At 54.3% G+C, this 14,677-nt stretch overlaps 2 protein-coding genes across 2 annotated transcripts; one reads left to right on the top strand and one right to left on the bottom strand.

Annotated features, from left to right (window-relative positions):
- Nucleotides 1-1,339: 1,339 nt before the first annotated feature.
- On the bottom strand, nucleotides 1,340-2,422 carry B0T26DRAFT_738898 (cytochrome b5-like heme/steroid binding domain-containing protein; the record flags this gene model as incomplete). Its single annotated transcript, XM_060443647.1, has 4 exons — nucleotides 1,340-1,527; nucleotides 1,911-1,968; nucleotides 2,092-2,126; nucleotides 2,332-2,422. 4 exons carry the CDS (start codon nucleotides 2,420-2,422, stop codon nucleotides 1,340-1,342), a joined length of 372 nt encoding a protein of 123 aa, XP_060301451.1.
- A 739-nt stretch (nucleotides 2,423-3,161) lies between these two features.
- Nucleotides 3,162-4,826, top strand: B0T26DRAFT_636943 (uncharacterized protein; the record flags this gene model as incomplete). The annotated part of the gene is made up of 4 exons (XM_060436883.1): nucleotides 3,162-3,412; nucleotides 3,495-4,132; nucleotides 4,205-4,309; nucleotides 4,429-4,826. The coding sequence occupies 4 exons, from the start codon at nucleotides 3,162-3,164 to the stop codon at nucleotides 4,824-4,826; spliced, it is 1,392 nt and encodes a 463-aa protein (XP_060301450.1).
- Between the last annotated feature and the right edge of the window lie 9,851 nt (nucleotides 4,827-14,677).

The following is a 14,677-nucleotide window of genomic DNA, read 5'->3' as shown; positions in this document are numbered from 1 at the left end:
ACAGGGGGTGTGTGTATGTCAACACCCTCTCAACTCAGCACGAGAGGCAAGGCTCAGAGGACAAGCACGCATATGCACATACACATACACACATACACACGCATACACACACACTACCTACCTCCCTAGCGTATTCTCCCCGTCCACAGCAGTGCGGTTTCGTGCCAGTGTGTGGGCAGAAAGAAAAGCTGCGCTACCCTTCTGTCAAATCAGGAGAGTCCTTCTCACCCATCTCTTAAGTCTGTTGTCCAAAGTTACCTGTAACTAAATAAGAAGGGAAAAGAAAAGGATACATACCTAACCTAAGGAACATACATGCTGCACACCCACTCATCCACCCACCCCCCTGGAGGTACTCTCTCCTCTCGGTGTGACACACGATGCAGACCGAGCGGCAGCGGGTGCCACGTGGAAGGGAAAGCACGTACGCAGGGGTTTGTTGGGAAGAAGACGAGTATAGGGCCAACAAGGAGGGAGGGGGCGGTGGTAGGTAATATATACCTACATAGGTAGAGGCCATACAGGTCATGTATGTGTACAGACGGGGCATGTTTCTCAACGGGCCAAAAAAAAAAAAAAGAAGGGAATGAAGGGTGTGTGCACCTCTCTGTCTCAACGGGAACGGGAAGCTGGGGGGGGTGGGTTTGCGGGCGATGACATGGCAACCTCATATCCTTGTCATACTCGAGACGGAAATGATAGTAGTAGAGAAGCGGGCCAGCTCTCCTCTCGAGGGGGGAAAGAGCGAAAGCTGTATGTATGTACAAAAACCCAAACCCAAACGCAACTGCCCTCAAACCTTGCCCTTGTCCAAAACGTACGTCCCCCCAACAAAGCACGACAGGACGGGGCGTCGAAGCTTGCGGCCCCCTTTTCTTCACCCACCCCTAGGCCACAATTTGCGGCCTGGTGAACACACAAACACACACAGCGAAAAGTTTTCGTGTCGAGTTTCGGGAAATATTTTTTGGGGGTTTCTCTCTTTCTTTTTCGACTCTCTGCACTGACCACTAGTTCTCTTTCCACTTCACCGGCAAATCGTTCCCCCGGGAAAAGCGAACGAGACCGTTCGCGCTGATCGATCGATCGGCTTCAACCGCCGAGAACGAGAAGATCGCGCGGTCGAGAAACATGACTGCCGAAGAACGGAGAGAATATCGCAACCCAACGTTTGCTTGCAGTTCAACGCTTTGTGCTTAGACCAGTAATGAACCCAGCACGCACAACACACAAAACACAGACAAACATTGTCTCCCCGGAGCAGATCTCGAGTCGATATCGCTGGAAGGAGAAAGGGAAAGAAAAAAAAGAAAAAAAAGAAAAAAAGACAGCCGTTCTCCTATTCCTCCTCCCGATTGGTGGCGCCCTCTACTGTGCCAATGATATTGTACCGCTTGGAGAAGAAGGTGGCCCAGTCGTTGAGGGTCGACTTCTCCTTGTCGTCGAGGTGCTGCCACTCGGGCTTGACGTCCTCTGGCTTGGTTGATGTCTTGGCGAGGGCGTGCGAGGCGTCTTTTCCGGCGAATGCTATGTAGCAGGGGTGTTGGGGTTAGCACGAAGACTGGATGGACGGCCTTGGGATCCGAGCAGATATTTATATCTGATCCGAGGGGGCCTTTTGATCACATATATCCCATATATGCCCCCTGCACTCTCCGTGACCAGCTGTCTCCGTAACCAGCTGTCTCCGTAACCAGCAAACAGTCCGCCCTTGACCGTCATGTTGGTTACAGTAAACCACCAGCAGAGGCTTCCCTTGCTCCGGCCTCGCTGGGACACCCCCCTGGTCACAGACGCGGGAGAGTCCTCCTGACCGCCTCCCTCGGTGACAAGGATACCGCGAGGAAGTGTGTGTGAGAGAGAAGGAAAAGCACACAAAGAATCATGGCATCTTCACGGCCTAAACTCACCATTATAAGAGCCGCCTGGCTGGTAAGCCTTGTTTCCCGTCACGTCGTAGACGACCCCCTAGAGAAAGCGGCCCATGCCCAGGTTAACAACCACAAGACGAACAGAAGACACCACGGCGAACACAGCAGCGAACTGTCAGGTGGTCGTCTGAGGAGGTTCTCGAGGCGAGGCGGCATGTACCTTGATAGCAACATAGCATTTACCGCCCTCAGCCCCTGTGACGACGGTAGGTTGGGTGTCAGCTTCCTGCATCGACAACGCAACAAGATTGGTGACCACCAGCCCGGGGGGTCTCTTTTCATCAGACCAGACAGGCCTTAGGCGCCTGAGAGACCGAGAGGGAGAGGCCGTCCGACCGGCATGTAATCCCAGACAGCGGTTTATCCCTCAAGGGACGAGAGACGAGGACCGTCTGCATACCGTTTGCCAGGGCCAGATCCTCAAGGGAAATGGGATCGTAGTTGGGAGGGTCGAGGATCACGGGCGTCTTGGGCTCGAATTTGCCAGCCATGATGAGATATTTGCTTCGGGGCCTGGCGTGTAAGTGCAGGGTTCTCTAGCATATCTGAAAGCCACGCAGAAATATTGATCATGATTGACCCACCGATGCCGGAGTTGAGGGAATCAAGGTGAGCTGATTGATTATAGGCGGGAAAATGCAATCACTCGATATAACCAGGGCAGGTACGTATTCGTCTTGTGACGAAGTTTTGATAGACAAGAGGCAGGCGCGAGCTGTATCTGTGCAACTGTGGTTGGTGTCTTTGCGGAAGGCGCAGGGATGAGCAATCCATTGGATGACTTGTGGACCGGGGCTGATGCAACTGCCGTATAATATACACAATTAACGGCCTCAGGCATCCAGAAAGGCTCGAGCTCGACAGCTTCCAAGGCGCATTGGTGTACCTAGTTTTTTTTAGGACCGCGCTCGGCCAGAGCTTCAAACCGGGAGATCTTGACGACAGCGGAGTTACAACCGACGGCAACAACCACAGTCACGACACACCCGGACTAATTTCAAAGCATTCCGAATCCCATTTCGATGCCCCGCCCGAGATAAAAGCGCCCGCCCAGCCCAGCCAGCCAACACAATGTCGGCCGCGAGGTGCACGACAGCCCGACGACAGCCCGCGACGGCGAAGCAGCTTGCCCGGCTTGTAGCTCCGCGATGCCTCAATTCTTCGCCTCCGCCTTGGCTACTGTTGCAATTGGAGCTCGCCGCCACCCGCCAGCTCAGGGGCACCCGTTCTATGATCCTCTCCACTGGCCGTCAATCCCGGTTTAAGTCCAGCCAGTCGACCTTGAGAGGCGGCACGACCCAAAATGCCAGCCACGTCAGGGGCGCCCCTGAGCAACCGCGTCCTCGCAACCCGCCTAGCTATCGCCAGATATTCCGATTATTCTGGGACAGCCTGAAGAATCTTGTGGGCTTGGCTCGTAGCGATGCCTTGAGGGAGGCTTATCGGACGAACCCCGAGGAGGTCATTGCCGCTCTTGTTGGGTACGTGGTCTTGGTTTGGCTTGCTGCCCGGCACCAGAGCCCCTTGCTCTCTCGCCCCGATGCTAACAATCTGTTCGCGCAGCCTGATAGCTATAACTGCCATCTTTGGCTACGCCATTGTGCTAATCTTTACCTACTTCTACGCCGAGCAGTTCACCCGCTTCCCCGAGCCCATTGCCCAGGCCTTGCGGAGAGCCCTGTACTACAGCAACTACGCGCCAGACCCCCAGCGCGCCCTGAAATACTACCAAAAGGCCTTGGACCTATGTAACGAGATGAATCTCGATCCCTTCTCGGACGAAGTCATGGGGATCAGGATCCAGATTGCCGCATGGCTGGAGAAGCTCGAGAGTTATGAGAACGCCGCCAAGACTCTGGAAGCGCTGTTGGCGGATTGCAGGCGTTGGGTACAGGTCATGGAGAAGGAGGTCAAGGAGGGAACTGCACCAAAGACGCTGTTGGACCCACAGAACCTCGACGAGGTGACAGAGACGCTCTGGGGGAAACGAACCCGAATTCTGGCCAAGTCAGTTGCCATCAGCGTCAAGCTTGCGGATCTCTACTCGGATGAGCATATGCGCGAAGATGAACTTGCCCACGAGCGGCTTGTTTGGGCCGTCGAAACAGGCCTTGGTGAACTACGGAGACGGACCGCAGAAGGTCTCAAGAAGGGAGAGGGCGTCTGGATGAGTTCAGAGGAGTTGGGAGGAGCGTTAGAAGGTAAGAGCCACCTCGCTAGCTACCTCTGTCTGCCAGCTCTCAGAGTTGGTGATGCTGACTGGGAACTTGCAGCGCTTGGTCATAGCTACGAAGCAAAGTCGCAATTTCACCTGGCACTTCCCCTCTTCTTCCGCGCTCTCCAACTGTGCAAAGAGCCATGCCACATTGCCGTCTTGAGTAAGTAATCCCCTTCGGATGTTTTGCAGGCGTCGGATGGCTGCAGTGATTCCATCCGAAGCGGCCGACCCTGCCTATTGACTACACTGACATGGTGACTGCACTGACATGGTTACAAGTGAACAACATTGCGACTTCATTCGCTCAGCACCCGCTATTGGCAATTGGCGATGCCCCGGTGGATGGGCTGATGGAGCAACCCAAGGAAGCAGCCACAGCGGCAGAGCAGAGGGCTTCTTATCTGGCAGCAGCCCGTCGCTGGGCATCGAATGCCAATCAGCACGCGACGGAGCCGCAAGGTGACAAACGGACTGCAGAGTGCGACGAGGCCTGCGCTGTCTCGCTTGCCAATCTGGGCGACATCGCAAGCCTAACAGGCGACCTTACCAGGGCGCGCCGGATGTTTGAACAAGCCATTGCCATGAGCAAAAAGATTGGGTTCGAAGCTGGGATCACGCAAGCCGAAGGCGGGCTACGAGCGCTGTCGCAGAGCGGCCCCGTGGCGGTAGCGGCATGAGTTGAGCACGCCAATCAATCCCCCGGTGCCTGGCTGCCACTGTGCATTGTGCGGTTGAGAATACGGCGCTGCTGGCCATGGCAGGACGGCGTTTCTGCTTGGGCTTGAGGACGTGCTGGACGTGGCTTGACTGTGCGTCGGCTTGTGTAAAGGCGGCCATGCCGATGGTGATGTCCAAATCTGGGGACGCGCGGAAGAGATCCAGCTCGGAAAACAGGGCGATACGCCATATTCTCTCCATGAGTACCGAAGTATGTGTTCGTTAGAGAAGCAAAGCTCGAAATGGCATCTCTATACAGCGCGGAAATGAGGTTGGAGGTCAAAAGGCGGCAGCAGCAACAGCGCTTGATGGCAAGTGGGTGTACACAGCTCAGAGCGCGGCATGACGAAATGATCAGACCATTCCCGCAGCCTCTGATTCCCGAGCGAAGCCCATTGCGGTGGCCGAGTCGACGAGGGTAAAATGTTAACCACACCGCTTCGTCCAACTTGTGTGCCCCGTGCACGTGTCGTTTTGCAGGGGTTGCTGCCGGGGTGGGTTGCATTGGCGATGTGCGCAGGATGCAGCCAGCCAATGGCTAGAGAACGCTTGAAGTGGTGGTTCACAGCAATCGTCAGGGTCCTGGGAGTTATTTAGGGAAACGGAGATCGAACGGAGCGGCACAGGTGAGGCTCGTGAACGCCGCCGTTTCGCATGGCCCACCTGCGGGCTATTTCGGGGATCGGAATCCTCTTCATCCACCTCATCTACGTGCTGACGATAAGTAATCGGGGGCGCTTTGGATTCGCTGGAGAAGATACTACGTCATGAATCGGGAAACAACGGCCTCTCTCTCTCTTCAGGCTCTCAGCACTCCTCAGCTCTGGGACGTCTCTGGCAGGGAAGGGAGTGCTGGCCTTGGTGTCTGGCGAACAACTCGTTCCCCCCGCGCAGCGGACAACTCGGCATCCAACATGGAACTTTCGGCACGACGTTGTGAAGTGTTTCATTCTGCATCGCATCATCAACTTGCATCCGGGGATGCGAGTTCTTATCATCAGAGGAAAACATCCGCCCGCTCGTCTTGCGCCATCTAGAAGGTATTCAATACAAAGGATGCTGGTGATGTCGCATTGATATCCATGGATGCTCCCCGTGCGAGGGGGAAGTGAGCCGGGCCAGATCGCGACAAAAGCAAAAGTGGATTTACAAGGGACATGATTGGCGGCATGGATGTCTCGCACCCGCCAAGGCGGAGAGATAATCGGCCAGACACTTGTGTAACCATGCGGGGGTATACCGGATTTACAGTAGCGCAGGTGATCCCACCACTTGCTGTGCCCTGTCAGAGTTTGGTCGTCCACTGAAAGCCGGTGGCTTCAGGGGCATCAGTGCTGCTGGGGGGGGGGAGAGGTGCTGCGGCTCCATGTGTCCATTGCATTGCTAGGCAGTAGGTACAGTACCCCACCCCCGGGGCACCTAGGCACTCCACTCTTAGCCAACAGCGGAGGAGCCTCCCCTTGTCCAATGTCCACTTGTCAAGCCCGATAAGAGATGGGTATCGTGGAGATGATCATCTGAATGGGGATTGGAGAAGCGAGGAGTACATGTTGGCACTTTGGCCTAACCAACACACGGCCGCCAGCCAGCGAGCGAAAATTAGGGTCTCTGGGCCTCTGAGCAGCGAGGGGTCTTGGGTCTGGAGCAGTCGCTCCGATCTGTCTTGTACCTCACGCAGTCCCGCACGCCCAAGCGCAAGTACCGCGAGAAGTACCCAATGCCGCACGCGTAATGTGCATACCTCACTACCGACGCAAGAGGGGGAGAAAAACACCTCAGTCGGCAATGACCTGCCATGCCATCGGATCAGACATTGAAGGCATACAGGCAGACGGATGGACTGACAAGACAGAGATCCGATGGCACCATCACCACCCAAAATACGGTCCGTTCACTCGAGTGCGAGATACGTGTATCGATGTACACAAATTACCATTAGACAGCAAGAACAGAGAAGAGAGGGCGCGCTCAGGGAAAGTGCGCACCGTGCCTAACCTTACGGACACGGTGATTCCCACAGTCGGGATTCACACCAAACATGGGGTATGAGGCCCGTTTCTCATTGGCTGCCTCACCCAAAAGTCGGAGTCTTGGCTCTTTGGCTCGTCGCTGCCCCACTCACTTAAGCTTAAATCGAACGGAGCTGTTGTGCACCCACCCAGAGGGGCCCGTCTTATGTGTGTGTGCGGCCCGCACACTGTTTTTTCCCCCTCGTGTTTGGTCTTGGCGTTTTTGGTGGTGTTCTGGACTCTTTGAGCGCTCTCCGGCAAATTCTTTCGTCTCTGAGATGCTGCTGTTGTTGTGCTGCAAGCAGAGAATGCCGCATACCATCTCCCCTCTATATGCTGTACTGCACGCAGCAGGTAGTAAGGAGAAAAGGGGTTTGCTTTCTACTGTGTAAACAAATCTCCGTAAAACGGCCCGGTAATTTTACTGATTGACGTTATTTGAACTAATAGGCGGTTTTATTTGTTGATTATCTATACAATTTTGCTCGCTAATTATATATCCGCTCGCTAATGATGCTAGCGATGCTGCCGCGGCCGCCGCTGCACGCAACACACAACCTAAACGCGCAAGTCTGAAATATTTGGGATCCTGTTTGCTTTTCGCGGACAACTGCAAGGTACAGCTCAGCAGTGGTTGGCAGGATATAGAGAGATATTCGACGACGCCGCTCACTCACTCACACGCAATGCATTTGACGGCACCACACACAGGGCAACTCGGGGCATATCTTCAGGCACACACACACACAAGAGGCCTAAGGGAGGCAACCGCCTCCGCACGCTAGCATCTGGCTCGCCCAGAAACCGCCCGGTCGATGGACGCGGCTACCGAGTTCGGCTTGGAGGGTGGGCGGCGGGAGGCGGGAGGCAGGCCCGATAAAAAAGTGACGACCCAAAAACATACCATCCATTCCATATCCGCAGTCAGTTTGAACAAGAGACAGAAAAAAGGAGATAAGTCAGTTGCAGTACCTAGCCGGCCCCCGACCCGGCCCAACGCAACGCAACCCTCCATGCCTAGGTACGTAAGTACCTTTCCGCTGCTTTCTGAAACAACGACACTCGTATGACAACAACACACAATACGTGCAGAAAGACAGGAAAATAGGAGTAGAGCAACTCACTGTCTGTCTGCATGTCTCCCCCTCCACTGTTACCGAGTAAGCCCGTAAAAGTCCATCATCATCCGATCGGCAATCTACCCTATGCTATGCTCTGTCTCGGATCTAGCACGGCCCGGGAATTTTTGCTGCTTTGCCTGCGCAGCCCGCCGTCAACAACGGTGAGGGGAATTCTTGTTTCCGGCCGGCTATCTCTGCATCACGTTGTAGCCTACACACACACGCACGCGCAAATAAACAACAGACCCGAGGCGGTAGACGAGCGGTGGAGGCTGGGCTTATGGTAAGGTAAGGTAAAGTAAGGTAGGAACTTGTGCGTGCGTTTGCCTTTGCCTTTCGCTTGTTTGAGAGGGATGTGGCATATCTTGGACCAGCAAGCACGCAGTCTGACAGACATACGGGCCGCGCTAGGTGAGAATGTTAGTTTTGCAGCGTGGTCCCCGCCCCCCTATTTTCTTTTCTTGGTTCTTCTCCTTTCCCCAGGGGCATGGATGGATGGGGGTGATGACAGCAGGTGGTTTTGGTGGTTGTGGTGGCTGACCAGCCTGTCGGCGGCCCCTCCTCCTTGCTACCCCTCTTCTCCACCATTTGGGGCAGTTCTTGGTATTTCTTGGCGAACGCTGACCCTTGTCTCACGAATATCTGATATATCGAATCTAGAGAGGGCTCAAACAAGTAAACATATTCTGCAGAGGCTTGTGAGAACAGGGGTGAGAAGGGGGCCGGATGAGAATGGAGTGGTGTCATGTGTCAGCTTCATGTTGCCCGGGAGGTGAGCTATTCGCCAAAAGAAGGAAGGTGGGAGTTTGTTTGTTCCATTTTTCTGTTAATTTCAAGAAAAGGGTTCGCGATTCTTCCACTGCTGAATCAAGTATTCTCCTCGTTTCGGATGTCTAATAGTGTGGTGCGTCGTCGATGAGCTCGCTCGCAACATTATAACCCTTTTTAATAATATTGAAGAAGAAAAGCGGGCGGGCCGACCGCGAATTGTAAGTTTGATTATTCGGATTAGTCGTTTTGATGTAGTGGCTTGCGAAACTAAATCCGGGGAAAATAGGGCTAGTAGCTTAGCCTGGGTAGTACTCAATCAAAAAGGGGGCTTGTTTTCGCTAAGATCGATCTTTGTCCGAGGTGGCCTTTGGAAGAAGGCGCGAACCTTTTGCTCCCTCCCCTTTTTGGGGGCAAAACAAGCGAGTACGGCTTACATCAGATCCTCTGCTGCTTCAGTGGCCCAGCGCTGTCAATTTTGAGTGTTTTCTGCCAAGATCGATGCCAAGACCGTTGCTTGGCGTTGGGGCTGGCCCCACGTGCGGATGCTTTCCCCTGATGTAAGGCACGATACGATACGGGGCGTTGAGGTACTTCATACCTAATGTAGCGTACGGAAGATTACGCAGTACGAACTGCGTTCCTGACTCGGCGGCTTCACTGCGAGGACAACGTAAACGTATAATCCTATGCAAAAAACACGGCTGCACCGATTTCTTCTCCCCGACACTTCACAATCTAGGCGGCCGGCCTTGGGTTGATCATGCCTGACTAACCAGATGCACTCAGCGCAGTGCGTTGTCCCCGTTCCCACGACCATTTCGGCATTTGCCAAGAAAAAGGGGAGACAGAAAGAGATAGGAGAGTCGCAGGACAACATACAGAATAATGCATGGACAACTCTAGAAAGGGTGAAAACGCGCCGAGAGATCAGACCTTCGCCGATATCAGGAGAAGAGGACAGCCCGAGACCAGCTGCCAAGCCCGCGCAGACACCAAGCTTCGGCGATGCCCCTAGCCTAGGCACCGTCAGAGCTGTTCCTAAAAATAAGCTACCGTGGTAACATGGAAGTCGAGGGGCCGCGATTCGGTTCGCTTGCTCGTAGCCGCAATGCTACTTTGACAGGCGCTGGCCACGTGATATGACGGACAGCCGCAATTTCTTCTCTTTTTTTCTTTTGTTGCTCTGGGCGGGTTCGCCCAATGAGATTAGCTATCAGATCCACTGCCAAATCTCGTGTTTCTTTTTAGGTTTACACCGACTTACACGGCTAACACTTGAACAGGCAGGTAGGTACGAGACAGGAACTCAAAGCCGCCGTTCCGATGACATTTCCCCCCATATGTCTTTCTTATCTCCCCGGCTCCGAATTCGCGTCAGCTCCCAAACGACCCGCATGTGCGCCAAAATGAAGCCGGCAAGGCAGCAGCTTTGAGCACCCCCCACCCTCAACAGATGGCGCCCTATGCCAAGTGTTAAGGTAAAACTACGGCGTGCGCGCTGAACTCGAACTGGACGAAACACATGGGCCACCGCCCCAAATGCACGAATTGAGACTGAGGCCGTCGTCTCTCAAACTTGTTTAGATTCGCTAACAACCACGTTTTCGGTTCTCGCCGTTCGAACCATCTTCAAAATATACTCAACTTGGCGGACTTGGCTCTGTACCTACAGAACAACATGCCTTACGTACTTAGAAAACTAGGTGATTTTGGGCTTGGTGCAGCAATTGGAGTCCCCGTGGTGAATGTTCACACCGTGCCGCCTTATCCCCGGCCTCAGCCGAGACATGCCGTCTTCGATATACCGCTGGTTTGGGTTGCTTTTCCTCGACATGCGAGAAGGGGCCTGCAGCATGGGCACACACCATCAGCAGCAGCATCGCGGAATAATCTTATTCTTCATTTTTGGCTTTGATTTAGAATTATTGTCCCACCCGATAACAACTTTTTCGTTGTCATCTTCTTCTTCACCTACTGCGGTTCCTGACCTTGCCCGCCAGGATTATGGGACGGTGAGGTGATGAGGTGACTAACACACCTCTTTTCTCTACCTTCCCGGCGCGCACTTACTAGTACGACACAGCACGGATATCAAAGCAGGCGGTTCTGGGGCTGCAAGTCATCTCATGTCAGATGCATGTTTCAACTCTTTCGCCTTCGTCTGGATTTCGTCCGAATTGCTGCAGGCCGTGTGCTTGCAGCTAACACCACCAGTAGCTTCGAAAAAAGGAGGCGCACACAGCATTTGCCTAGGAAGGGGTGGGAGGGAAGACCAAAAAAGACACGATAGCTGAAAAAAGAGGCATGCGTAGAAGGTTTCAGAAGGGTTTCTCGAAGCATTTTTGGCTGTTGGCGGGCAGCACGGTGGCGCTTGGCGCGCAGCGTAGCGCAGAGATCATGTTGGCCGTCAAGCCCGCCTGGCGAATGGGAGCCGCGCTTATCGAGGCTGCCTTGGGGGAAGGCGGCGCCACGAACAGCTCGCCAAAAAAGCTACATGCAGAACAACCACCGACTGGACCATCCGCTGGGCACAGCACAGTGGAGAGGGGGCCGACCCCAGTTTCTCTTTTCCCAGACGGCAAACGCCAAGAATCCAAGTCCTTGGCAGCTTCTCTTCCCGCTGCATGGCAAGTGCCGCTAGGTAGGGATCCAAAACGGCGGGGGGGGGGGAGAGGGGGGAAGGGACTGGCTAGAAACGGACCACGGAGACGAAATTCGAGACCCACGAATGGGATGAGAAAGGGCCACCAAAAGCCTCGGCAAGGTTTAGATGTGCGCTAACGAAGACCCACATCCGAACGGCGGGCGCGAACAGGCCCGGCCGCCTTTTTCAGGAAACCGTTGGACTGCCAGGGTACGGAACTCAATCCCACACTTGTCGGCTCGGGGGCCCGTCGGGCGAGAGATGAGAAAACGCACACGCCCGCCGGCCGGCTCCCTTTCTTGGATTTACGGGTAATTAAGTGCCAGAGATCTCTGTTACTTCGGTGATGGGCTGTTGTGCGCCACACGGTAGTTACAATGACCGGGATGGAGTCTACGCGCATTTATCATCCATTCCATCATATGATACGGAGAACCCGATCTTTCTTTACACCTTTCCATGCTTGCACAACCAGCATTTAGATTGCAAGTTATCTTGCCACAGGGACGTCGTAGTTGGAACTTTTTTTCATGTTGCCTCCGGGCCGCTAGGCCTTCGATTCCATGCCTGCCGTCAGCATCATCTGCACTAACATTTCCTTAGGGTAGTTTCGTCGACGACGACCGAATCCACCCTAAATGGTGTGGCGGCCAACCTTCGTTTTCTCGGCCTAAACAGGACATAGCGCCAGTATTAGAATACGCAGTTTTACCTCCAATACATCCGGCACAAGTCCAAGCCTCTCTCTCTCTCTCACACCTACCTAGCTGCCTACCTTACCTTCGTACGGGATAGCTCTCGCACGTATGTAATGACTGACTACATACCCAAGTACATGTGCTGCCGCTCGTAGATTGGCGAAAGAGTGTTTTGGGCAGGAGCTAATCCTTAGACGCGGCGGGAGAGTCATGGGCGACATGGAAAAGCTCTAGGTTGACGAAAGAAAAGCAGCGGTCAGAGTCTGAGCTCGCGGACGAACTACCCTACTCCAACTCTTGCTCCTGGCTTCCATCCTGCTCTTCCCGCGAGAGAGAGCATTGGCATCGGAACTGGTCGGGCGCGTGATAAAATACCAGGGAGGAATGCTGGCAAGGTATGGTAGGTAGCGTGTTAAGAAGCTCAGATGTCATCGATCGACCCAAGCGAAGAGCGCTCGGTTCTTCTTCCGCCAATTAACGGCCACCGTATTGGCAATGAAGGCCAGCCAGTCTAATTACAGCAGCCTGGCAGCCTGGCATCTGAAGGGGAGGCTGAGATCCAATGCTGACAATACAATTGAACCCAATAACGTGTGCACCACCACCACGCCAACGGGCCCCAAGGTCCAGGCCGGATTGAGGGTGGGTGGTGGTGTGGGACACCATCCGAACCTCTTGAGTGTAATTTCCGTCTTTCTGCTGGCAGGGCTTAACTCCGCGGGTAGGAAGCTCTAATTAGTGCCAACTAACTCACGACTTCTATTGAAAGTTGAAAGGCCCGGCCAGTGAGTGAGTGCGCACCGCTCGGGGCTGATAACGGTCCGTTTCGGGCTGCCACAACACGTATCTCAATCTTCCCCGACCACACTAGGTAAGGTACATACATACCTGCCGCAGGAATGACGATCTCGTAGGCTTTTCGGCCCATGGCGGAGTTACGCTGTACGTACGGAACATGATGTATGTACCCTGCACAGCTTGAAGGGCACAGCGCAACAGGCGCCCCTTGAACCCTGGAGCCTTGTAGGGCGTCGGCGGCGCCGTTCAGTGGCAAAAGTCACCAAACTTGGAAACGTTGAAGCAACCTACACACGCCATACGCACTTGCCAAGGCTTCGTTACCGGACGTACCGTACTGTACATACATGATCTTGAGAGGGAAAAAGGTAACCTGGAAACTCCGGATCTCTACCGCCCCCCAAAACGCGTGTTGCCTGGGACTCGAGTGAACCTGGCTTAAATGCCGCTCCTGACGTCAATGCCAGCTTTTGATCGAGCGAGATGCCGAAGGCCCGATGGCTTGTTCCATTCGCACCTTCGCACCTTCGCATCTACTGCAGATAGGTGACTCGAATATTGGCAACGCTGCCAGCTTTTGAGGTCAATGCCAATGCTGCCAATAGAAATGAACGGGGCCCCAAAAAGTCTCGTGCGGAGGCAACTCGGCAAGACGGCGGATGGCGGGCTTGGAACGATACAACGGGTAAGTGTGACTTCCGTTGTTTCTCTCTAACTGCCCGCGCCCTGGCTGCTATCCGACAGCACCTGCCAAAAAGCCTACCCGCCCGCAAAAGAAAAAGCCCGGGCTACACACTGTGACATCTTAATCAGCCAGCCCACGCCATTGAAATCGATCGGGCCCCAATCGTGCAGCTGTTGAGAAAAGGATAGAAACATCTGTGTATGATATGTACATTCCTACAAACATCCATACACATAGACAGACGGGGGCGGGGACCTTCACACCACCTCACTTATTGCTTGCCTTACCTTAGCCTAGGTAAGCTAGGTACCGCATAGCTCTGTATGTATCGGCTGTCGAGCCCCAACAAGCAAAGTGCACACGTCCCAGACCTAGCCCCAGACCTGGTCCCAGACCGAGATCGACCTTGTGGCTTTTTTTATCTCTTGCCAGCTATCACAGACTCAAGACAAGACGAAAGAGCTCGGGACTGCAAGACCCCAATTGGCAAAAGCTGACGCCCTCCTCCCCGACCCCGTCCCCGACAAAGGAGGCGAGACGAGAGCCGGCGCAGAAAGGGCGGTAGAGGACCTCGACGTATGTACACACAATAACAAGTCTGTGTGTACATGAGGTACTTACATGGACTCGGTTTGTGCGGCATACCTCGACCCGAGAAATTCTTCGACATCCGACACGGCCCAATCCTGGCTGGGCCGGGTTCTAGACAAAAAGACAAGTGGTCGTGATCCGTGAGGTGCCCCCGTAGATCGGCTCGGCTCTGAGATGGGGGATGGAAGGGAAGGAGAACGTTGAGACCAGAACTAAGGTACGGATGGATGTATTGTCCGTACAAGGTATCCGTGCATGTACTGCGGTGTGTAGATGTGAATGTACTTTGTTACAGGCAAGCTGGAACGGTCGGTAGGCTAGGTCGGTCGGGTCGTTCGAACCCTGCACTCGGCACCCTGGCCTTTCACGCCAGACACCTGCAGCCATGGTCGAAATACGTGACCTCCCGCTGGTCAACCACCCCCCCTGTCGGTGCGCGTGGGGATATTATGTACACGTACATGCAGGGCCAAGGGCTACCTAGTACCTACACT

Source organism: Lasiosphaeria miniovina (assembly GCF_030549165.1).
Source record: "Lasiosphaeria miniovina strain SMH2392-1A chromosome Unknown B0T26scaffold_2, whole genome shotgun sequence".
NCBI lineage: Eukaryota > Fungi > Ascomycota > Sordariomycetes > Sordariales > Lasiosphaeriaceae > Lasiosphaeria > Lasiosphaeria miniovina.
The sequence above is the reverse complement of the archived record's forward strand: the minus strand, read 5'-3'. Positions and strand labels throughout refer to the sequence as shown.